General features: G+C 37.8%; 2 protein-coding genes across 2 annotated transcripts in view; one reads left to right on the top strand and one right to left on the bottom strand.

Annotated features, from left to right (window-relative positions):
- LOC134227043 (uncharacterized) overlaps window positions 1–23,742 on the top strand; it is a 386,403-nt gene that overhangs the window by 133,420 nt on the left and 229,241 nt on the right. The gene's annotated exons all lie outside the window — the stretch shown is intronic.
- LOC134221396 (uncharacterized) lies at window positions 20,494–21,526 on the bottom strand. Its single transcript, XM_062700588.1, has 3 exons — window positions 21,357–21,526; window positions 20,730–21,292; window positions 20,494–20,560 (listed from the first exon to the last, which is right to left on the bottom strand). The coding sequence occupies exons 1-3, from the start codon at window positions 21,522–21,524 to the stop codon at window positions 20,494–20,496; spliced, it is 798 nt and encodes a 265-aa protein (XP_062556572.1). The 5' UTR covers window positions 21,525–21,526.

Genomic DNA, 23,742 nt, shown 5'->3' with positions numbered 1-23,742 from the left:
GAATAGAAAGGATTACAGATGTAATTCGACTGAAGATTGTGAAGCGTATAGAATCAGAGACTGAGGAACGGGAAGATTCAGAGGAGTAAAATACCGTCTACGGTATGTACCTCTGTAAGTGGAAATCGGGCGTTGCTGCAGGATAGGACAGGCTAGAGTGGGTAGACATCCTGGCCGATGGTGAAAAGTTGGCCACAACAACCGAAGATTATCGCCTCAATAACTCTCTGACTTGGGAAGCTGAAATGTTGGTTCGATCACTTCGGACAGCTTCTTCAAGTTTAAGCCAGCGTTCTTCAAAAAGCAGTCATCTAACGGCGCTCCTTAGCCGTGAGGTAAGATGCACGGCTACAAAGCAAGACTATGCTGAGGGTGGCTGGGTTCGATTCCCGGTGCCGGTCTAGACAATTTTCGGATTGGAAATTGTCTCGACTTCCCTGGGCATAAAAGTATCATCGTGTTAGCCTCATGATATACGAATGCAAAAATGGTAACCTGGCTTAGAAACCTCGCAGTTAATAACTGTGGAAGTGCTTAATGAACACTAAGCTGCGAGGCGGCTCTGTCCCAGTGTGGGGATGTAATGCCAATAAGAAGAAGAAGAAGAAAGGCGCTCCAAGGTCGATTGGCAGTTGGTGGAGAAGACCCTATGTTGTCGGTCTAAATCATAAAAATCTGTTTGGCGCCCAGGGATGCAAGGGGTTTTCAAATAAGGTCTGACCCCATTCGGATAGTTGCTAATGTGAGGCAAGGATGCATTTCATCTGCACTATAGATAGTAGAATCTATAGATGAGCGAAAGCATGGCTGAGTCGCTTTTTTGCACACGTGCTCGTGCACACGCGAATATGACGTCACAGCCCTTAACATTTACATTGAAATCGTGACGTCATGCTCGTTTGGAGACACGTTTGACAGTTCGTTTGGAGACAGAGGATTTATCTTCGCTCATCTATATATTCCACTATCTATAATCTGCACTTTTGCTTCTTAGCGTAATCAAAAGATCTTGGTGGGTGCGATTGACCGTGTACCATACCTTTTTTTTTTTTTTTTTGCATATAGAAAATACATTTTATTTCGACATCAAATTGAAATCATAATTCGTTTTCAAATATGCATCATCATGATTTTTTTTTTATTTTATTTTATTGATGTAATAACAATTTAAAAACTAGAGTACATAATTGGAGTACATGAATATGATTACATACTATTGCCTGCATCTTGAGCCTTTCCAACAAATGTTTAAATTATTGCCAAATTCGTTTACAAAACGTTCCGATTATTCCATCGTATATCTCGAAGTTGTTTTTTAAAAACAAAAATACTGGGATCTGCACTATCTGTATGAAATTAGTCGAACTGTCAACCACAATGCAGCTTTCTGTTTTTGTGACCTCAAACATATTTTTCGTGTAACAATATCTTCTAAATCATTTACATGAATACGCATTCGCGTTCTAATGATCTGACTGCACCACTCCCACAACCTTTTAGCATTTGGACAAATTTTGAGTCTATGTGAAATATTGTCAATTAATCCACATTTTCTGCATACCGGTGAGGTATTTCGAACGTTGTAGGCTGAAAGTTTCTCTTGCGTAGCAATCAAGTTGTTCACGAAACAAAACATTTTGGAACGATCATTCAAAGAAAGAAAATTGAGATTAATATTTTCCCACAGTGTTAACCAATCAATTTGAATATTTTCTTCAACCTTCGGAACACAATTATTTAAGTCCACAAAATGACTATACAATAATTTTGTGGAATTTAACCGCAATCGTGTCTTGATACTCACGGCTTCTGATATCCATTCTCTACTATTTTTTGTCAGTCTTTGCGGTAATCTGAACTCCAGTAAATAATTCTCTTCAATAAGTTCTCCATTAATATCTTCATTATAAAGCAAATTTTTGATAAAAAGAGATTTCATTTCGGCCCCTGGGTCAATTAGGCGTAAGCCTCCTTTAAGATAATCTAAATATAACTGGTTTCGTTCTACCCTAAAAATCAAACCATTCCAAATGAACTGTCCACAAAACTTTTTAATTTCCGCAATGTGCCTATTGAGTGGTGGAAATACTTGGGCAACGTACCAAAGCTTGGATAATATGAAGGTATTCAATATTTGACATCTCTCGTGAAGGTTTATATTTCTAATCCTATGTTTTAGCATCATCCCCTTGATATGAGCAATCAATGCATCATAATTTGCAACAACCGTTAAATACCAACTTTTATAGAATCTGACTCCTAAAATTTTTATATTGCAAACTTCTTTTATCTTCTGTGGTCCTAATATAGCTTTATTAAAGCGTACATACGAAGATTTTTCAAAATTTATTCTAATTCTTGCATACTTTGAGTAGCACTCGAAAATAGTCAACAGCAAATCAAACTCTTGTTCAGATCGAACAATTATATTAAAATCATCAGCGAAAACAATGACTGTTATGAATTTATCGTATACCCAAAAACCTTGCAAACAGTTTGAAATATTCCTAACTAGGGGCTCTAAATACAACACGAATAATACCATGCTCAATGGACACCCTTGTCTTACAGATCTTGATATTTGGAAAGTATCTGTAAGAAAGCCGTTAACAATAGCTCTAGATGAAGCTACACTATACACATTTTTAAGCAATTTATGGGTTTCTCGGGAAATCCAAATTTCTTCATTATTTTTCAAAGGTAATCGTGATCAACTCTGTCAAAGGCTTTATTTAAATCAATGCTTACTAAACAACCCTTAAACCTCTTGTTCTCGCATGACCTTGTTGAAATTCTTCGTAAGTCCTATAAATTGTCAACGCATGACTTTTTCTTGACACACGCTGTTTTGCCGATTCCAACCACTTTATGAAGTTTATTCTGTATTCTTTAAGCTAAAACTTTAATAAACAATTTTTAATCGCAAGTCATCATAGATTTTTGTCGATTTTCATCCAGAGATAAACTGTTCATTTTGTATTTCGGAATCATGGTTATAATTCCCTCTGAGAACCCTTTCAGTGGTAAAAAGGAACCAGACAGGTATGCGTTAAAAACTTCTATAATATCGTCTTTGATAACCTCAACATTTTATAAATAAAATTCGTAGGTTATGCCATCAGGTCCTAGGGATTTTTTTCCGCTCAACTGATTCCAAAACCCCTTTTAATTCGTCTAAGGTGATTGTCGAAACCAAATCCATTCGATCATTTTCGCCTAAGCTAACTGTCAAGATATTCAAGGGGTCATTTGTCTCATCCTGGATTGTTTGTAATTCTTTTTTAAAATAATTTGAGAAATATTGATAAGTTAGCTCCTTAAGTTTTGATGAGTCAGTCACTATAACATCATCATGTTTCAATTTAAAAACACTACTTCGTTCCTGGCGTTTTGCTTGTGCTGCAATTTGAAAAATGTTAATCATCTCCCCTTGAAGGAGGTTTTGAATTGTAAAAGTGTTCCCTAAATGATTCAGTCTTTCTGTTTCAATTTCAAGTATCCTAGATTTAATCATTCGTATATCCAAATATGTGTCTTCACCTCTATTCATTTTTTGCATATATTCTACCATTTTACTGTAAAAATACTGCTTTTCATTAGTTACTCTAGATATCTTTTCCCAACTTCTTGCCTTGTAGAACTGCTTACATTTCACTTTAAAAACTTCATTCCACCATTTATTTTTATCATTGTTATACACTTGTCGTAATTTCCAAGTTTCATAAGATCTTGAAAACTGCTCTGAAACCTCTTCATCCTTTAAAATTGTTGGATTAATTTTCCAATATCCTCTTCCTCTACTTATTACCATCCTTTGATCTACTTTTATTTTCATACTTATTCCACAGTGATCAGAAAAAGCAACTGGTTCTGTTTTGAATTCAAGAATATTGTCAACGAAATCATGCGGTACATAAAAACGATCCAAACGAGATCAGTGTTGGTAAAAACTCAAAATCTCAAAACTCATGGATGATTTAAATCAAGCGTGAGTTGAAACGCACCCAACTCAGCACCTAAAAACTCATGGATGAGTTGAATCATCCATTTGAATCATCGTAGGTTTTCTTTGTTCTCCTTCTTTAAAAACAGTGAATTGACGTTTGTCGCATACAATATTAGACACTCTTTTATGTATAAGCAATAAATTGCCCAAAAATTGATTTCAAATGCATTTCTAAACCAAAATGATTTTTTAGCAAATGAGTGAAATGATGCGTTTCAGCATGAAAAATTCAAGCGTGATGCATTCCTTTAAAATCGCAGACGATTTCGTTCGCACGGGAGCGCTCATTGATTGAGATTTATGAGTGATTTCACCAACACTGAACGAGATGCAGAATTCAATCTATGAAAAGTGAACTGATTCCGTTTCAATTCCCAGGCGACGTCTTTCCATCGAAATGCTTCAATAACTTGACGAAGTCCACCACAATAGGTTTTCGAATCTCCTACGCAATCTGAACTATGATCAATACAGTTAAAATTTCCTCCTACAACGTTCACAGAAACATTTGCCTTCGCTAAATGCGGCGCCAGATCATTGAGAAATAGCTCGACGCGTTCTTTTCGACGGTTCGATCCCGAAAAAGCATAAATATTCACAAAATTTATATATTATTATTATATTATTATATATTATTGATGTAATACGTCCGTTCAAACCGAATAATAGCTGAAATGAACTCCGTATCAAAACAGCTGTCCCAGATTCCCGCTCATTAACATTGACAAAGGGCAAATGAGATGGAATAAACGAAAAATTTGAGTAACAAACCTCTTGTAAAAAGACAATATCTAAATCGTTATTCAATATAAATTCTTTCAAGAGGCTCTTGTTTATGAAACTACTACTACTGTTCAAGTTTATACTCGCTAATTTTATAATATAGTTCATCTCGTAATCAAATCTAATACAATTCCGAAAATTAGCTTTTACGTTACCATCTGTACCATTAAAAACTGCATACAGCTCGCTCTTGACTAAACCCTTGTTATTTGACTATTTCCAAAAACTACCACCTCACTCGTTACATAGTTCCATTCCCGTACGTACATCTCCGCCAGTGGAGCTTGAATCTTCGTTAGCACTCACTTTCATTTGCTTTGATTTGCTACGTGTAACACGATCCAGTTTCTCACTTAATGTACTTCCCTTCGTCCCTGTGAAAGCTTTTTGTTCATGATGAACCCGTTCCAATGGTGGCTCGTCCGAATCCGATGTTCCCTCGGTAGCTTTCTGTTGCTTCCTCCCTCTTTTGCCCGTGACCTTGATGAATTCATTCTCAGTCACTGCCGCACTATCATCGTTGCCTTCTGCTACTCGCGTTGACTCCACTTCAGGTTCATTGCCGACACTGGTAGATGTTTGACCGCCACTACCACAGTCATTCTTACTCTCCTGGACTACCCCTCCATCGCTAGGCTCACCTTCCGTCAGCCTCTGGTGAGCTGGGGTCGATCGTTGCGTTAGTATTTGACCTAGTATAGTCATACCTTGTGTATTTGTGTTATCTCCTTGTCCATGATGTCGTTTCAGCCATTTTTCCCCGCTTTTCAGAATTCCGCTATAGGACGTCCCCTGGTGTTCGAGTAATCGATCATTTACGGTCTTTCTCTCCGGACACTCCGCTTTTAAATGTTCTCTACTACCACAGTGGTAGCACTTAGTGATAATGCCCTCATAGAAAACTCTCGCTCTTACGTTCCTGATGAACACCGTTGCCGGTACCTCTATCCCTTCCTTTAATTCCAGGTATACTCCGCGAACAGACGTCCAAATCGGGAATCCCGTTTCTTCTCCATACTTCTCCCTAATCATACGAACGACCTTTCCAAATCTTTGCATAACTACTGAAATCTCCCGATCATCAATCTCTGGGGGTAGATTGAACAGTCGCACGTACCGCACGATGGCATTCGCCGAGGTTAGCTTTACCTCCGTATGTTCATACTTGTTGTATTCGAACAACAACGTCCCCGGCAAATCACACAAAACATTTCTCATATCTTCTTCCTTCTTAAACTTAATAATTACCGACATTTCGCTTTTGTCCTTGTACATTGATAGTAATTTGTCACTTTTCAGATTCATCTTCGATTTCATGAACCTAAATATCTCACTATCCGTTGGTTCTGGTACACCACGCTCGAAACTGACACGCAGTGAATTAGCCCGTAGTTCTGTTTCCGCCATTTCAACGTAACTTGCCTCCTATTTCACAATATTACCACATGTGTCCTCAGCTTAGCTGACTCTGAGTATTGACGTCTATTTATTTCCTCGGACTAAATTACACGTCTATCTAGCACGGAATCCAAGCACGAACTCAATTGGGGATGTAATGCCAATAAGAAGAAGAAGAAGAAAGGCGCTCCAAGGTCGATTGGCAGTTGGTGGAGAAGACCCTATGTTGTCGGTCTAAATCATAAAAATCTGTTTGGCGCCCAGGGATGCAAGGGGTTTTCAAATAAGGTCTGACCCCATTCGGATAGTTGCTAATGTGAGGCAAGGATGCATTTCATCTGCACTATAGATAGTAGAATCTATAGATGAGCGAAAGCATGGCTGAGTCGCTTTTTTGCACACGTGCTCGTGCACACGCGAATATGACGTCACAGCCCTTAACATTTACATTGAAATCGTGACGTCATGCTCGTTTGGAGACACGTTTGACAGTTCGTTTGGAGACAGAGGATTTATCTTCGCTCATCTATATATTCCACTATCTATAATCTGCACTGTTGCTTCTTAGCGTAATCAAAAAGATCTTGGTGGGTGCGATTGACCGTGTACCATACCTTGAGCTGTTTTGGCAGTTTATTTCTGTAGAACATCTAGACGACTCTGATTTGGTTAATGGACACGGAACGCTATATTAGTACTGCGATGGTCTTTTGTGTGTGCTTAATGATGCTGACCGTATGCTTCTTCGCGGCGGGACCACCTTCAACGCCCGCAGGACCAGGTGGTTGGGTGTCGACGGGTCCTCAAACGTTGCAGTAGCCGAACGATCGGAGGGCTTCAATATCTTGACAGTCTGATATCATCAGATGGCGAAATTGGGAATGACATGGAACCATCAGTCAGGAAGGCTAGGGCGACCTTCGCTAGTTTTCGAAATATTTGGAGACTAAACATTCGAATATACTACTCTATCGTGATATCGCGTGCCAAGCAAGGGGTCGTTCAACAATGATGTCACAAGTTTTAGGGGGGGAGGGGGTCCAAGATTTTGTGACAATGCATATACTAGGTATACAAAAAAGCGTGACAGAGAGGGGAGGGGGGGTCTAGAAATCTCAAAAAGTAGTGGACGTCATATTTGAATCATCCCCAACATAAAAGCCGTCAAATACCGATAACCATAGATATTCGAAAACGTGGATGGAAAATGGGTCGGCCATATATTGCAAGAATAGGATATAGAATATTTACGTCGATAGAGACATATGCTCATATTTTTATTTAAAATACTATTTAGGACACATTTATGGTCTATAAATGATATATTTCGTATCAAAATAAAAACAGTGATGCATAAAGTTCAAAATATAAAAAATATAAAAAAGCAAAAACTAATTATTTTTCGCCCCTCTATATTTTGGGAAATTTGAAGGGGGGGAGGGGCGGTTGACATAAAATAAATTTAATATTTGTATCGGCCTTAATTTTAATTGTCAATTATGTGACCGCGTAAGTTATTTGCTTCACCGCCGACGACGAAGAGAAAAAAAATTCTACCGGCTATATCAATTGGAAAGCAACGTGTCGCGAGAAACTTTTTTTTGTATGCCCATTTGGTTTGGGTGGATGATGATTTTTACTGATACTGAATCTAATAGACAGTCTCAGGGAGGCGCGGACAATTTTTTGACTGGGATTTCTTTGCTATTTTTTAGAGTCCTTTCCAATAATTGATTCTTTTCACGTAATACGCAAAACCAACGCACGTTCACGCAATAAAATTGACAAGACAAACAACTGTAAGGTGTCGATCAAAAACTATTTAGCGTTGATATTTCGATGACGTAAAAACTTTCTCGGTAAAGTGGTTCAGCCAGTCAGTGATATAAAACTTCCGTGTAAACCATTCGAATCAAGGTGCTCTCCATACAAGTTGTCCTACCAGCACCAGCAATCCAGACTTTCATGTGATTTTTTTTTTTTTAATTTCCATGGTAATATCTTCCTTCTTTAGAATTTCTAAATGGTATCTTTCGAGCTTTGTTGAAATATACTTGAGCATTCACATCGAAATTTTTTTGACAATTTTCTTTATAGGATATTGAAATTAAATGCGAAATTCTTTTGCTGTAACATTCTTTCAATCTTCCTTTCCTTCAATGATTGTTCATTCCAACTGGAACTGGCTTGGCTATCTGGCCTGCTTTTGAACTTGGTGTTCTATTAGGATTCCCTCAGTTGAACACTTTTTTATACGAGCCTTCTTTGATACAGGAAGCCTAAAATGTTTCCCATCCGAAAACATTCTATGAAATTAAGGAAAAGTATTAAAAATTAAGTAAATGAAGTTGTTTTTAGAGTTTTCATAGCATGTTCATATAATGCATTTCATTATATTTGTTGTTGCATATATGGTAATGGTGCTAAAGGAGGCAGGATGTATGGTTGAAGCAAACGAAATAACTGCTCATACTGAGAGTCACGTCAAGTTCTCACAAATTTCTATGTTGCCATTTGCACAGGATTTTTTTATCTACTGGCCGTGAAGCCAGAATTACTTTTATTTCTCCGCGTGTCTCTATATAATAACGACGTCTCTGCTCTATACCACCTCTGAATCTGTACTTGGGTACGTCTTTTTGAACCCGAGTTGCACATATGTTATGTGGTATTAATGTTCGTACAGTGCAAAAATCTAAGTATTAGAAAGCGTAAAAAAGCAAACGATCTACCAATGTTTCACCCATATGCCCGTTGTGGTTATCTGAGCTCGTGTCCCATAAAAAATATTGTAAAAAACACATGGTTTCCGATCCGGAAGCGACATATTCAAGAATCATCGCTAGGAGGAAGCGTATCATTGCCTTTTGCAGAGCGGCTTCGAGGCTAGTAAAACTACAGCTCCTGGGCGTAACGTGCGATTTCAACCATTTGCTTGCGAAGCATGGGTCAGGAAGAATAGCGGGTACATTCGGAAATTTGGATTACTCCGGTAGTTGCGCGGCGTGAAACTAGTGGATTGCTACGTTGGAGGACTATGTCAGGGCAGCCCCTACTTTGCACCGTTCAATGTGCAAAAACGATCCATAGAAAAATTAAAATCGATCCATAAATAACGTCTCAATGTTCCATAAAACGCTACCATAAATCCATAAAATAGTTCGGGAGATTCCATAAAAAAAAAAATGTGATCCATAAATCTTTCAAAATGATCCACAAAAACTATATTTTGATCCATAAAATTTCAGATTTGCGCAATTTTTATCCTGATAATGATTCATAATTTCAGTAATATGATCCATAATTTTGATAATGTGAACCATAATGCTTAATGATGTTGGAGATTAACAAGGCGGGATCTATCTATTTATCAATCTTGGAAGAAAAGTCTTGCGCATGGTTAAACCGAAAGAAGACAATGGATTATGGCATATTCTTATGGAACACCTAAGCATAACTGCCGTTTTTGGCATGATAGTATTTTGGCATAATTGTTTTTTTGAGCTGTGTGATTATTAAGTAAGATTTGACGAGCCATTTAGTTACGTTGTTCTACCATATTGGCAATACCTGATTATTGGAAGCGGGATTGTATGGCGCGGTAAATTAAGCATAAAGCAGCTTCCTGCAAAAACGGGAACATTGCAAATGTTGACATTGACACACCTACCAGCAAGACAAATCGGCATTAAATTAATTTGACATTGATAGCTAGTTTTGATTTTCATGTCATGCTATGACAGAAAACTTGACTATTTCCCTCTTTTATTATAAAATGGATTCTTATTCTCTTATGCACTATGAAAAGTATCGTTTATTAAGAAACCATATTTTCCCGCTCTCCGTGCAGAGATCAATTCTAATTATTAAACAGAGTTATCAGGCCTCATGTTCTGTTTTTAGACAGGACAGATGCATACTTTAAAATAAAGAATAAAAGAGATGAAAAATGCATGCTTTTACAAAGAAAGGATTATATCTCGCTTGACTTAAACCAAGCAAATGTATTTTTTGAAAGAAGGTATCATATCATATCCCCTTGCATTAATCGGAGCCTTCTGCCGAGCAAACGTATCCTTTGGAAGAAGGGACCACATCTTACCTTGTATCAAAACTGATATCGTCTTCAGAATTAATGTCATTTGCTTTTATTATTGCCTTTTTGGTGTTGAAAATAGTTTTTGCTCTTGAGCACTGACAACTTTGCTATTCGAGTTTCCCCCTATTGTAATTTGTCTTTGACTATGGCAATCTTGCTACTGACCCAGTGATAAAAAGATCGGGAAAGGCAGATTAAGCGACAACATAGTATGCATTAGTTCCGAAATTGGTGATTTCTCGCTTAACTTTTCGAAAGGACCTAAGTAACATATTTTTCATGAAATAATATGAATACTGCAATAAATAGCTTTCATGTTGTTCTATTGATTGCGCTATTCAAATTAATTCATGAAAAAAAATGTTACTTAGGTCCTTTGAAAAGTTAACAGATTTCAAAACTAGTATGCCAAATGACCATTATGTCAAACGGCCGTTATGCTAAACGACATTGTGTCAAATCGCCCTTAGCCAAACGGCGTTATGCCAAATGTCCTACCATCACTTTGCAGTATGGTCCGTGATGTGCAATTCGAAGAATCCGGAGCCTGTCCACAGCTATCTTTGCGGGCCCATGGAAACGACTTCCATAGGAGGCACCAAGTACTTTCTTCCCTTTACCTTATCCACAACGACGCTGCTCCCTTCCTCTATACATCGAGACCGATAAGCCAATAAAATTGAATTTAAACTGATCACGGTCGTATAGCTTCTGTTTAATTTTTAAGTACGTAAGTTTGTGTGTTCTTATAGTTGCGGTATTATGGTAAATATGCTCAAAATTTACAGATCAATCACAGCAACCCACACTGTTAAACAGTTTGTCAATCTGTCAGTACCCGAACTAATTCAAAATATATTTGCTAGCTCTTATAAATTGGTAAATATCTTTGAAATACCCTAATTTGTTTTGTCAGTGCACCAATAGTTGCGGGTCGTAAGGAAACCAGGAGTTTCGCAATATAAGGATTTAAAAATTGTAGTTGCAATTTTATATTTGTATTTCGATTTATTCTATAACAAAAGCATTTTCTTAATGAAATAGAAGGGTAGACTCATCCGATACATATTAAAGGTGAGTGAAATAAGATTTCCTATTATTCAGGGGAAATAAACAGTGTTGGAACGTGCTTATTTACTCCACTATTGGATCATTTACCTTATAGGGACACGGCAGGTATTTCCGTCCATCGTCGTAGGGGCTAAAACCAACGAAAGCAACGTACATTTGCTAGAACTCCACTATAGCAGAACGTTTCTCCTGAGCTTACGATTTGGTACGTATGAGTTTTACAAAAAAGCGTCTTTTTTATTGGTTTTCGAGACTATGACGAACAGACGAAAATACCTGCCGTATCCCTATTGAAGGAATTATATCTAAACCTAAGCATTTTATAAAATATTTTTTTAAAAGGTGCAGATAGGAAACAAAAGTTGATAGAGCTTCAAAGGTGGGCGTTCAACCAATTTAGAGTTCCATTTTTTGTTTCAAATTTTTGGTACAGTGGATTATAGAAGCAATAAACTCTCTTCACTCGAGCAAATACAAAGTCAGAAAATGCAGTACGGATCATTTTTACTGTTAGTAAGATTTTGGCAAAACGGATGCAACCTTTCCAGGACGGAGAACTTGATAAGGAAAGCATATCGGTTGTTGTTTACATCGTGTGTCCTTAAACAAATAGCCTCCTTTAGTAGCATTAGTTTGCGCGGAACACGATGAAGAGTAAAAGTTCTCACAGAATATTTGAAAGCTACGTTAAGTGAAAAACCAGCCTGCTTCCTAATCTACTCTCTCGCAAACGATTAAAATACTGACGTGAAAAACGTGGCACTGGCGGCTTTTTCATAAAAGGAATTGATGGTCATCTTCGAATAACAGAGAAATTGGCAGCTTTGATCCCAATGCAGAGAACAATTAACGGGAAAACCTGAGAACTCTTAAGACCTGTCTGAAGGTTCTTTTTTTCTCCTTCGAAAAATTAGGTGACCTTACCACAGAGAAACAGACGCCTCATTCAACACATGTTCCATCTTTCACCTTTGTAACGGTGGAATCAATTGTTTGTAGGTCAGACCGCATCGTGCACGGTGCTTCTTAGCGCTATTTGTACCCACTGATCCCGTTACGATCTTTGCAAGGACCCGTGCCTTCGTTTTACGTTGGACCCGTTTGCGAAAATAAAATTCCGACAAGCGGTGGTAATCCTGCAGGGACACCGTTCTGGGAAAAACCTCTTAGAAAGTCACGTTTCCACGCTCAGCAATGAAACAAGAGGAAGGGGGAGTCTCTGAATTCTCCGCTGCCTTCTAAGAAACAAGGTTTCGAGACGGTCCTGCGAAAGCGCAGAAAAAATAGAAGGAAGCTGGGGACTTCAGATATTCCTTCAAACTCTAATATCGGAAATAATTCTTCTCCAATCGAACTGAGCAATCAGTTCGATTTGATTAATGATGAAACTGAGCAAATCAGATATACCTCTAGCCCAGGTGATTCGATCCATGCGAAAAAGCAAAGGATTCCGCCAATTGTGGTATCTGTTGCCGAGTTTTCTGGCTTCCGGAATGAGATTTTTAATAACCTTCAGGGGATCAAGGTTTCATTTCAGATTGCTAGGAAGGGTGACTGCCGCGTTTTGCCGGGATCCTTTGACGATCGCAAACGTCTTCTTCACTATTTATCTGAGAAGCGCCATAAATTCTTCACATACGACGACAAAACTGAGCGATTGTTCAAAGTCGTCTTGAAGGTTTCCCCAGTGATGACAAATCACTGGATGAGATTAAAATTGAAATTTCTCAATTACTTGGATTTTCACCAGTCCAAGTAATTAAGATGAAAAAGAAATCCCACATTTATTTAGTTCATTTTAACACAAGTGAACTAAATAATATGAAAAGTTTGGAAAAGGCCTGTATTATGTCTCATGTCCGTGTTACATGGGAACATTTCTGCAGGCCTGGGGAAATTCAAAACCCTACCCAGTGCCGTAAGTGCCAAAAGTGGGGTCATGGAACCAAACATTGTCACATGGATGCTAAATGCATGATTTGTGGTGGAACCTCTCACGCCAAGGACGCATGTCCTGTGAGAGAAGATTCCAATAAATTTAAGTGCGCAAACTGTGGGGCAATCATAAATCCAATTTCTGGGAATGCCCTTCACGCAAAAGTTTTGAATTTCCGTGCAAAATTGATGACGGGAAATTCAATCGGATCCCAGATTCGACAGGTAGAAATTTTTCAAACGCTCAAATTTCGAAACCGGTTACCGGTCGAGCAATTCATACCCACCACAATTCACAAACAAATTTTGCCGCTCGTCAACGGGTAGCAAGCACTCCAATGTACCTACGTATGCAAACATCGCTGCTGGTAGACCAAATTTCTCTTCTCAAAATGAGGTTTATACCCATGTCCCAACGGAAAATAACGGTCATGTTGCCGATTCAGGTAGCATGACTGCTTCCGATTTTGATTTTTTAACTGAACAATTGCATCACATGATTGATGCAATGTTCAAAGCAAATACCATTCCTGAAGCTGTTCAGGTTGGTATAAAGTACACACAAAAAATTGTTATCGGACTCCGTTTCAATGGATCCAAATAATTGTGTGAAAGTTCTAAATTGGAATGCCCGCTCTCTAAAGGGTAAGGAAGATGAATTATTCAACTTCCTTTCAGTTCATAATGTGCATATTGCCATTATAACTGAAACGTATTTAAAACCAGGACTCTCCATTAAAAGAGATCCAAACTATTTTATCTACAGAAATGATCGTCTTGACAGCGCCTGTGGTGGGGTCGCCATTGTCATTAATAGACGTATCAAACATAAATTATTTTCTTCGTTTGAAACCAAAGTTTTTGAAACCTTGGGAGTTTCTGTTGAAACCAATTTTGGACAATTTTCCTTCATTGCAGCCTACTTGCCTTTTCAATGCAATGGGCAGCAAAAGAATTTGTTGAAAGCTGATCTTCAAATTCTGACTCGCAACAAATCAAAATTCTTCGTAATTGGTGACTTCAATGCCAAACACCGTTCATGGAATAATGCTCAAAGCAATTCCAATGGTAAAATTTTATGTGAAGATTGTTCTGCGGGATATTATACTATTCAATATCCCAATGGACCAACTTGTTTTTCTTCCAGTCGAAATCCTTCTACAATTGATTTAGTTTTAACGGATTCAAGTCAGCTGTGTGGCCAATTGGTAACTCATGCTGACTTTGACTCTGATCACCTTCCTGTGACATTTGAAATCTCACAAGAAGCCATTTATAATCCAATCAGCTCTACTTTTAATTATCATAGAGTTGATTGGGATTTATATAAAACGTATATCGATAGGAATTTTGATGTTGATATTCCTCTCGATACCAAAAGTGATATTGATAATGCTCTCGTATCTTTGACAAATTTAATTGTCGAAGCCAGAGGCATTGCAATTCCGAAATGTGAAGTAAAATTCAACTCCATTATTATTGACGACGATCTTCAGCTACTGATCCGTCTTAAAAATGTGAGAAGAAGGCAATATCAAAGAACTCGCGATCCCGCGTTGAAAGTTATTTGGCGAGATTTGCAAAATGAAATTAAAAACGTTTCGCTATTCTGAGAAATACCAACTTTGAGAATAATGTCTCGAAGTTGGATCCCAGTTCGAAACCCTTTTGAAATTAACAAAATTCTTAAAAAGCCTCAAAAGCCAATTCCAGCGCTTAAAGAGGGAAATAAAATTTTATTAACAAATGGCGAAAAAGCTCAAAAACTTGCTCAGCAGTTCGAGAGTGCCCATAATTTTAGTGTAGGTCTCACTAGTCCAATTGAGGATCAGGTTACACGGAGCTTCGAAGACATTCTCAATCAAGAGAATGTTTTTGACCCTTCATTGGGAACCAATTTGGATTAAGTGAGATCTACTACTAGAAAATTTAAAAATATGAAAGCCCAGGTGATGATGGTATTTTCTACATACTTATCAAAAACTTCCTGAGAGCTCTTTATCCTTTTAGTTAATTTATTTAACAGATGTTTTCAATTGGCATACTTTCCAGATAAATGGAAAAACGCCAAAGTTGTTCCAATTTTGAAGCCGGACAAAAATCCAGCTGAGGCTTCTAGTTATCGCCCAATCAGTTTGCTTTCTTCAATAAGCAAACTGTTTGAAAAGATTATTTTAAATAGAATGATGGTTCATATTAATGACAATTCTATTTTTGCTGATGAGCAATTTGGTTTTCGCCATGGGCATTCAACCACTCATCAGTTATTAAGAGTTACGAATTCAATTCAGCTCAACAAATCTGAAGGATATTCGACTGGAGTTGCTCTTCTTGATATAGATAAAGCATTTGACAGTGTTTGGCATGAAGGTTTGATTGTAAAATTGATGAATTTTAATTTTCCTCTGTACATTATTAAACTGATCCAAAATTATTTATCAGATCGCTCGCTGCAGGTAAACTATCAGAATACTAAATCTGATAGATTACCTGTAAGGGCTGGTGTCCCAAAAGCAGCATAATGGGGCCCATATTGTATAACATTTTACTTCTGACTTACCTGATTTACCACCAGGGTGTCAAAATCTTTGTTTGCAGATGACACGGGCCTTTCAGCCAAAGGGCGAAGCCTTCGTGTCATTTGTAGTAGATTGCAAAAGTTTGGATATTTTCTCCACTTATTTGCGAAAATGGAAAATTTCCCCGAATGCTTCAAAACTCAGCTTATAATTTTCCCACATAAGCCGAGAGCTTCTTATTTGAAACCTTCTAGCAGACATATTGTCACTATGAATGGGGTTCCAATTAATTGGTCTAGCGAAGCTAAATATTTAGGACTTCTGCTAGATCAAAAATTAACTTTTAAAAATCACATTGAAGGCCTTCAAGCCAAATGTAACAAATATATTAAGTGTCTATATCCACTTATAAACAGAAAATCAAAACTTTGTCTTAAGAACAAACTTTTGATTTACAAACAAATTTTAGACCTGCCATGTTGTATGCTGTGCCAATATGGGCTAGTTGCTGCAATACCAGAAAGAAGGCACTCCAGAGGATTCAAAATAAAATTTTGAAAATGATTCTGAAGTTGCCTCCGTGGTATAGTACCAATGAACTTCATAGAATTTCTAATATTGAGACATTGCAACAAATGTCCAACAAAATAATTTCAATTTTAGATAAAAATCGTTGCAATCTTCTATTGCAACGATTAACTCCTTGTACCCTTAGTATAAAATAGGTTAAGTTTAGTTTAAGTTGAAAACATTGTAATTCCTACATGGTTCAATTCAACCAGAGGAAAAATCTAACTGCCAGAGGCAATTGAAATGTATTAATAATAACTAAAAAGTAACATAGCAAATAAGGATGATAGTGTTAAGAAAACACGGAACACCTAGTCTAAGAGATGAATGCATGTATTAGATAATTAGCAAATAAAATTAGTTAAAAAAAAAAAAATTGTTTGTAGGTGATCAATCGGCCACTGATGGCGCTTCTATCGATTTTGCTTGTGTTTGACGTTTACGCTCTACCGCCATCTGGTTGCCGTTTGTCCAAATGCGGTAGCTTTAGAATTGGGCGATAATGTTTCTGTGACAATGATTTTGATTGCATTTTGTTCTAAGTAAGACGTCTGTTTCTCTGTGACCTTACGGTTGATGGAGCACCAGCAATAACAGGAAATAACAATGGCGTTGTGACAATTCTAAGCAAGGAAAAGGAGTCACATAGGTATGGCGATATTTCCCTAAAAGAATCGATATGCGGAAACAATCAATATTCCTCAAGTATTGACGCTTGTTATTGAGACAATCATTTTCATCCACGTTAGGGAACTAAACCACCACTAATACAAATGATGTTGATGCAAATGAAAGCCGAATACGGAGACTTGCTGTCTTATTGCGAAGTTCATTGACTTGGTTCATTGGCCTTGGGACCATGCTTGAGAGATTTTATTCTTTTCGAAAAGAAAATGGCACTATTTTCACAAGATAAAGGAAAACCACTGCCCGAGCTGAATGATCCTGAATTCATGAGTAACTTGGCTTTTTTTTTAGCAGATATCGCCAAACATCTCAGTGACATGAACATAAAGCACTTTATTACAGTGGGTTAATGAAATCTGGTACATTTCTCCCATCCTGTTGAAAACAGTTAATGCAAATCTGTTCAATATGCTGGCAAAGTAACGGAAATTCCATTTTATCAACACCGTTTACCGATGTTAATAATTTACTTGAAATGTTTCAAATGGATCTCTAATGTAACGACGAAAATAAAAACAAAATACACAGGATTCTGTTTCTACACGATTTTTTTCGCTCGTATTTTTGATCGTGTGACTTCAATTTACCACCAAACTCTTCGAAACATGTTTCAAAAAATCCAGAATAAATCGAAGAAAAATCACACGATAATTAATATGCGCTAAACATTTAGGATAAGTGGAAAATTGAGAAAATGTAAATCGTGTAAAAACAGAACCCAGTGTAAACAGAAAAGATTGTTTGAACGCAATAAAATCGTGTTTAATTTTTCCAAAAAATGAAAATAAAACACTGATTATTTTGAAAATATTCAAAAAGTTATGTAAGCACCTGTTAGGTCTGTTAGCCGAACGAATGAATCGAGCCCTCGTTGAACCTGCTAATTGTCTACTATTCGATGCGCCATTAAAAAAATCTTGTGCTGAGGCGGTTGGAACATCTTGTTTTCTCGTTAACTGTTCACCAACGAAGGATTTTCAAGTTATCCAGAAGAGAAATTCAGTAGAAGGAAACACGAAGGATAAAAATGGGATTCATAATCGGAGGAAAACATATTCGTCGGATACGCATCAGAATCAAAAGGCTATTGTATCTACAATACAAGAACCACGAGGGTGTAAGTGAGGCGCGACGTTGTATTCGTTGATGAAGGCAGCAATGAAGGACGCCTTACAGTTTCCGAACCAGAAATGCTACAGTTTTAGGATGGCTATTATGGATGTTAACTCGGAATCTGATCAAGGCGGCGAATAAAATACCGTAGAAGGGCCGCTACCAGAAAATGAAACCGGTAGTGAAGATCAAATAGAAATTGCGCTTCCTCCGCAACAAGAAAATCCACATTGTTTGGAAAGGCACAGCGGCAGGGAGCGCCGTACCCAAGTACAATGATTTTCAGTTAGGACTCAGGGCCTTCTTCAAACGTTTTTCCCAACAAATATAAGACGTGGGAGCTCTGCGATCTGCCCTTAATAGAAATGGGTATTCAAGCTGAAGACTAATGCGAATGGATCGATCGAGCGTGTGACTGGAGGCTATTCGCAAATTCAAGGAGTGGATTACAGGAAAACCTATTTACCCACTGGCGGAGACAGAGGTGGGGTACCACACGATGCAATCACACTATTGTTCTCATAGGCTATTGTTCTTGCGCCAAGTGGTGCCCCACCAAATAACAATAGCTGGCGACGCCAGCGTTCACCAGTGACCCGTTTTTCTACTATCCGCTATCTAATGGCAATAGCAGAAAGGCTTGATTCGAAGATCCATCAGCTCGACGCAGTAACGGCTTTTCTTCAAGGTGACTTCAAGGTGATGGATGAGAAGATCTACGTAAAAAAAATCGAAAGACTTCGCAGTACCCGGCGGCAAGGTGTGCCGTTTGAATTGGCCAAATAGGACATTTGGAAGAAAAAGTCATTTGGCCGAGAAGGTTTATTTGGACGAATAGGTCAATTGGCTGAACGAGTCATTCGGCCGAAAACGTCATTTGGGCGAACAAATCATTTGGCCGAAGTAGTCATTTGGTCGAATCCCTAGAAGCACACATGTTCCACATAGGTTACTGCAACTCATATGTGACTGGATTTAGTGACAATCAATTTTGTCTGACTTGCGCTGCTCGGGATATGTCGTTCGGCCGAATATATTGTATGTCGAATATGTCACTGCGAAAAGTGAGGAATAAGAAGTAAGAAATGATAAATGATAAGAGAGGCATCTGTCTTTTTGCTTCGCTCTTCCCACTTTTCACAGTAATAAGAAGTGATAAGTGAAAAATTGGGAGTGAGAAGTGAAAAATAGAACTTCTTACTTCCCATTGCAAAAAGTGAGTAGAGCGGAATGAGAAGTGAGACGTCTAACTACTCACTTCGCACATCTCACTTTTCACAGTAAAAGTGAGGAATGAGGAGTGAAAAATGATACGTATTTTTCTCACTTCGCACAACTCATTTCTCACACTTTTACTATGAAAAGTGAGAAGAGCAAAGTGAGTAGTGAGACATCTCACTTTTCACAGTGAAAAGTGAGAAATGAGTAGTGCGAAGTGAGAAAAGAAACGTCTCAATACTCACTCCTCAGTTAGACGTCTCACCTCACACTTCTCACTGCTCATTTTTCACTTATAACTTCACACTGTGGAAAGTGGGAAGAGCGAAGTAAAAGGGGAGACGCCTCTCTTCTCACTCATCATTTCTCACTTTTCGCAGTGTAAAGTGAGAAATGATGACTGAGAAGTGACCTATGACGAATGACTATTCAGCCAAAGACCTGTTTGGCCAAATCACCTACACACTTAATTTTTCACCAGGATCTCAGCAAAATGTTGAATTTCTACCGATATTTGCACAGGCGTGACCCAGCAAACGTGTTTTTTTGCCGAGATTTCTGGCAAAGTTGCTGAAAGTCAGCAAATACTTTGCCGAAAATCAGCTAACAAACGTCATTTTTGCCGGAATATCAGTTCTTATTTTGCTTGCGCACGGCTCTGCGGTTTTTTCCGAGCTGCAGAAATAAAAACTTATTGGGTATTCGGTTTTATGACCCGTTCGGCCAAATCACTTTCGGCCTAATGGTTTGTTCGGCCTTGTTAAATAACATCAATCAATATCATTTTCATTAGTCTATCCATTGACTAAGGTATTAAAGCTGAATTTACTCTCCCTTTGTCGATGTACGTGCATATATACAATTTCTACTAGACTACTTTTGCACATTAACGAACACACTAAAGCGATTTTAGAAAGGAAGTTATCACAAAAAAATCCACCATTCAACTCTGTATCGGTAATCGGTAAATTAGTTCATTTTACCAGTTTGTGCTGAACTTTACCAGAACTAGTACGATATCTTTCTATTTGTAACTCCTTTTAAATAGAAAAGTTCGAGCTCTTTCCAAGAAACTTGGTGACTAACATCGTCTATTATGAGTTTTCAGCCGATTCCGTTGCCGACCGATTCAGTATCACAGGTTTCAGTAACATACGTTCGCTGGTGTAGATCGGTCACAAAACATTAACACAAAATTTTGCGGCACTGCTAGGAGCCATCGCTTAAGAATTTGATGTGGAAAGTAACCGTGAGTCCGAAGGTGTTTAAAAGTTACCCAATTGATCGATCACATTCACTTCATGTTGGACAGTCACAGAAAATTACGTACCTCTCCCCAATCGCGTTTTTAATGGCATGATACAAATCTCGCCGTTCCCGGTAGTGATAGAAATGTTCCCAATCACGGTGCTGGTTGATATTGTGTCTGTCTTCTACGCCATCGATCACACTGCCCTTGGATGTCCCTCCGTGGAAATTGTATTGGCAGCGCCGATTGTCACACTCATTTTTCGGAACTGTGCTTCGTTGCTTGTATGGTTTGGAGGAATCGCGAGGGAACCGATCGGATTGGTCCGGAGGTTCCCACGCGTCAGGATGATCACTATAATATGCTTGCAGTTCAATTTCTGATAAGTCGTGTTCGTGGTGGTCATGCTGAGGGTAATCCAGTGATGTTATCGGCGGTGAGACAGGATTGGGTGTCGTAGTTGGATACGGCGGCGTTGGGGGAGGTAAAATCGGTCCACTCTCCGGCCAATAAACTTCGCCTAATTTGTGTTGCGTTATTCGGAACGAATATTCCGGGAGAGGGTATGATATATCGAACTCTACAAATTCATAATGACTCCCGGCCTTGGCAAAATCGAAATATTTGTTGAGACCAGCACCTATCTGTATCGAAACAAAAGTTTAATTCAAATAGACTTAATAGTTGTTCAATGCATTTGAAGCTCACTGTAACGGCACCGCCTGGAGGAAATAACAAAAATCTCTTTCTTCTTGATAATTTCTGTTCAACCGAAGTTTGATTCTGATTATGCACCACGTTGTCATTAGCAGTATTGGTTGTACAACTTGATGCCTCGTGGATTGCGACAAAAACTAGAATGAACAGCACTTTCATCACTGCTTCGTCTGATTGACACGCAAATTTTACCTCACTGTCGGACCAATCCGTTTTACCGAATCTTATATTGAAACTAGCTGTCCGCACCCGGTACCAATCGGGATTAAACAGACGATTTTGAAGTTATAATGGCCAATATTGTTGCTAAAATTAAATTCGGGTAGCTAAATAAAGCCTGGTTCTAACTGAATGCGATATGCCAGAAAATACAAAAATTACCACAAAGATTATTATAAAAATTCCATTATCATCATTTTGTTGATTTATTAATTGTTTGGTGGTAATTCGCTATTTGAATTTGGTATTGAATTTCGTTTGAACTTTTAATCAAATATAAAGTAGCTATAGCTATAGCTGTTATAACAAATTTAAAAGAAACCCTGCTCGAAGGTACAACGTTTTTGTAAGACTGCGTAAAGTCAGAATGCTTCATCAACACCAGGGAAACGCAATTGGAGTTTTTTTCAGAGGAATTTATCATTAAACATATTTCCCCGAATCCGTTCATTATCGATACAGCTTGCGATAAAACGCCTCTTAGGATTTGTTGCATTTCGGGAGTGTATGCAAAGATAATAAATGAGTGATTTTTCCCTGGATTACATCCCTGTTTTGGTAATTTCAATATCGAATGAGAGAGAGTTTATAGAAGATAGATGGATAGATGGATACTGACTGACTGATGATATTAGAAAAATGATATGAGAGACATAGTAAAAATATTCTAATTTGTACGTGAAATTTTTCATGTTTGAAATACTTTCGCCATTCAATCCGGGCCGCAAAACAACATAAGCCAAATTGTTAGCAACAGTGAATTTCTCGTAATTGAATAGTTTGCGATCATACATTGGTGTTTATATATAGAGAGATATTCCGCAAGTCATTGGTATATCTACGCTAAATAGTTCTTGTGCTTTACGGTTAAATGCCTGATATTATCATGACGGTAAAGAGTGAATTGATCTGAAGCCCAACGACAAAGGTCAGTTTCTAATGCTGCGGGAAGGGGTGCCGCGGCAGAGACAGTCTCGGTCCAGCAATTTTTCTCACCCTCCCTGATTATAACATACAGTCTCGGTCACAAAAAACTATTCGTCCGAGACAAATGATTAAGTTGAAACATATTTCTTGTTCTCATTGCCTTCGAATACTAATTTCATCGATAGCGCTTGCGCTAACAGTCTATCCAAATTAATGATTCTAAATGATCTTTAATCAGATTACCAATTCTAAACTTGATCCGTATTACTGACAAATTTGAATTCTTATTCGTTTTGTGTCAAACGACATGAAAACGATTCGTATCGTATTACTTTGGCGCATTACCATTGTCCAATACTGTGGTATTTTTTTATGAACTGTGATTTAACTGGATTCACTAATGATAATTTATTCACGCATTCTGCAATACCAGTTAGGAGATTTAACAGTTGTTTCGTTTCAAATTTTATGCTGAATCATTAGATGTTGTCTCAAATTTTTCGGTCTAGGATGATTTTGGGTGGGAAACATTCTCGGTTCCTCTGGGTATAGCGTATCCATTGTACTAGCCACACAAGATACATATTCATGCGAGAGAAGCTTTCGATTCACAACCGTGGAAATGCAACAAAGAACCCAAGTTAAAAAGCATGCCAAAATCCAGAAGGAAGGTAGAGCCATTCAAGAAAAAGATGGTAGATGCTAATAATAACTACCGGTATAAAACTTGATTTGTATATTTTCTGGACTTATTAGAGGCGAAAGTGTAGTAGGAGAGAATGGTCTTAATCGCCCTGGTGCTATTGAATTTTGTAGCACTTCCAAAAAAATTAGGAAACCGATGAAAATTTACTGAAAATTCATAGTTTTAGGGAAACTCCATATAAAAGAAATAATCTGGAGTGTCATCAGCAAAGTTTTTTCCTTTTTGAAATTGTGAATATTGCTTATGGCTTCTGAAATGAAGATGTTAAATAAGAAGCAAAATTTTGCTACTGGTCGTATAGAAAACAAGTTTGATGTTGGTTTAAAATCTGACGAATATCAGTCCTAAATTCGATTTCAGAACTCATCAGATTTTTTATTTTAAATTTTAAGCTACTGAAGCGTCAAAACAAATTTTCTTGAAAACAGTTGACCTAAAATTAGTCAAAAAATCAAAAATGTTGACGTTGGTGTTATTTGCAGGGAATGTAAAACTACAACATTGTCCTCTCTTGTAAATGTTGAG

The sequence above is a fragment of the Armigeres subalbatus genome, chromosome 3 (genome assembly GCF_024139115.2).
Source record: "Armigeres subalbatus isolate Guangzhou_Male chromosome 3, GZ_Asu_2, whole genome shotgun sequence".
Classification (NCBI taxonomy): domain Eukaryota; kingdom Metazoa; phylum Arthropoda; class Insecta; order Diptera; family Culicidae; genus Armigeres; species Armigeres subalbatus.
Note: the sequence above shows the minus strand (reverse complement) of the source record. Positions and strands in the feature narration are given on the sequence as shown.

What these genes read in the sequence shown, in the direction of transcription:
- LOC134221396 (XM_062700588.1), bottom strand. Translation starts at nt 21,524, where the DNA reads ATGAAAGTGCTGTTCATTCTAGTTTTTGTCGCAATCCACGAGGCATCA. An exon ending in CTCCAGGCGGTGCCGTTACA is followed by an intron (nt 21,293 to 21,356) that starts GTGAGCTTCAAA and finishes GTTTCGATACAG; the next exon opens with ATAGGTGCTGGTCTCAACAA. An exon ending in AAAAACGCGATTGGGGAGAG is followed by an intron (nt 20,561 to 20,729) that starts GTACGTAATTTT and finishes GATCTACACCAG; the next exon opens with CGAACGTATGTTACTGAAAC.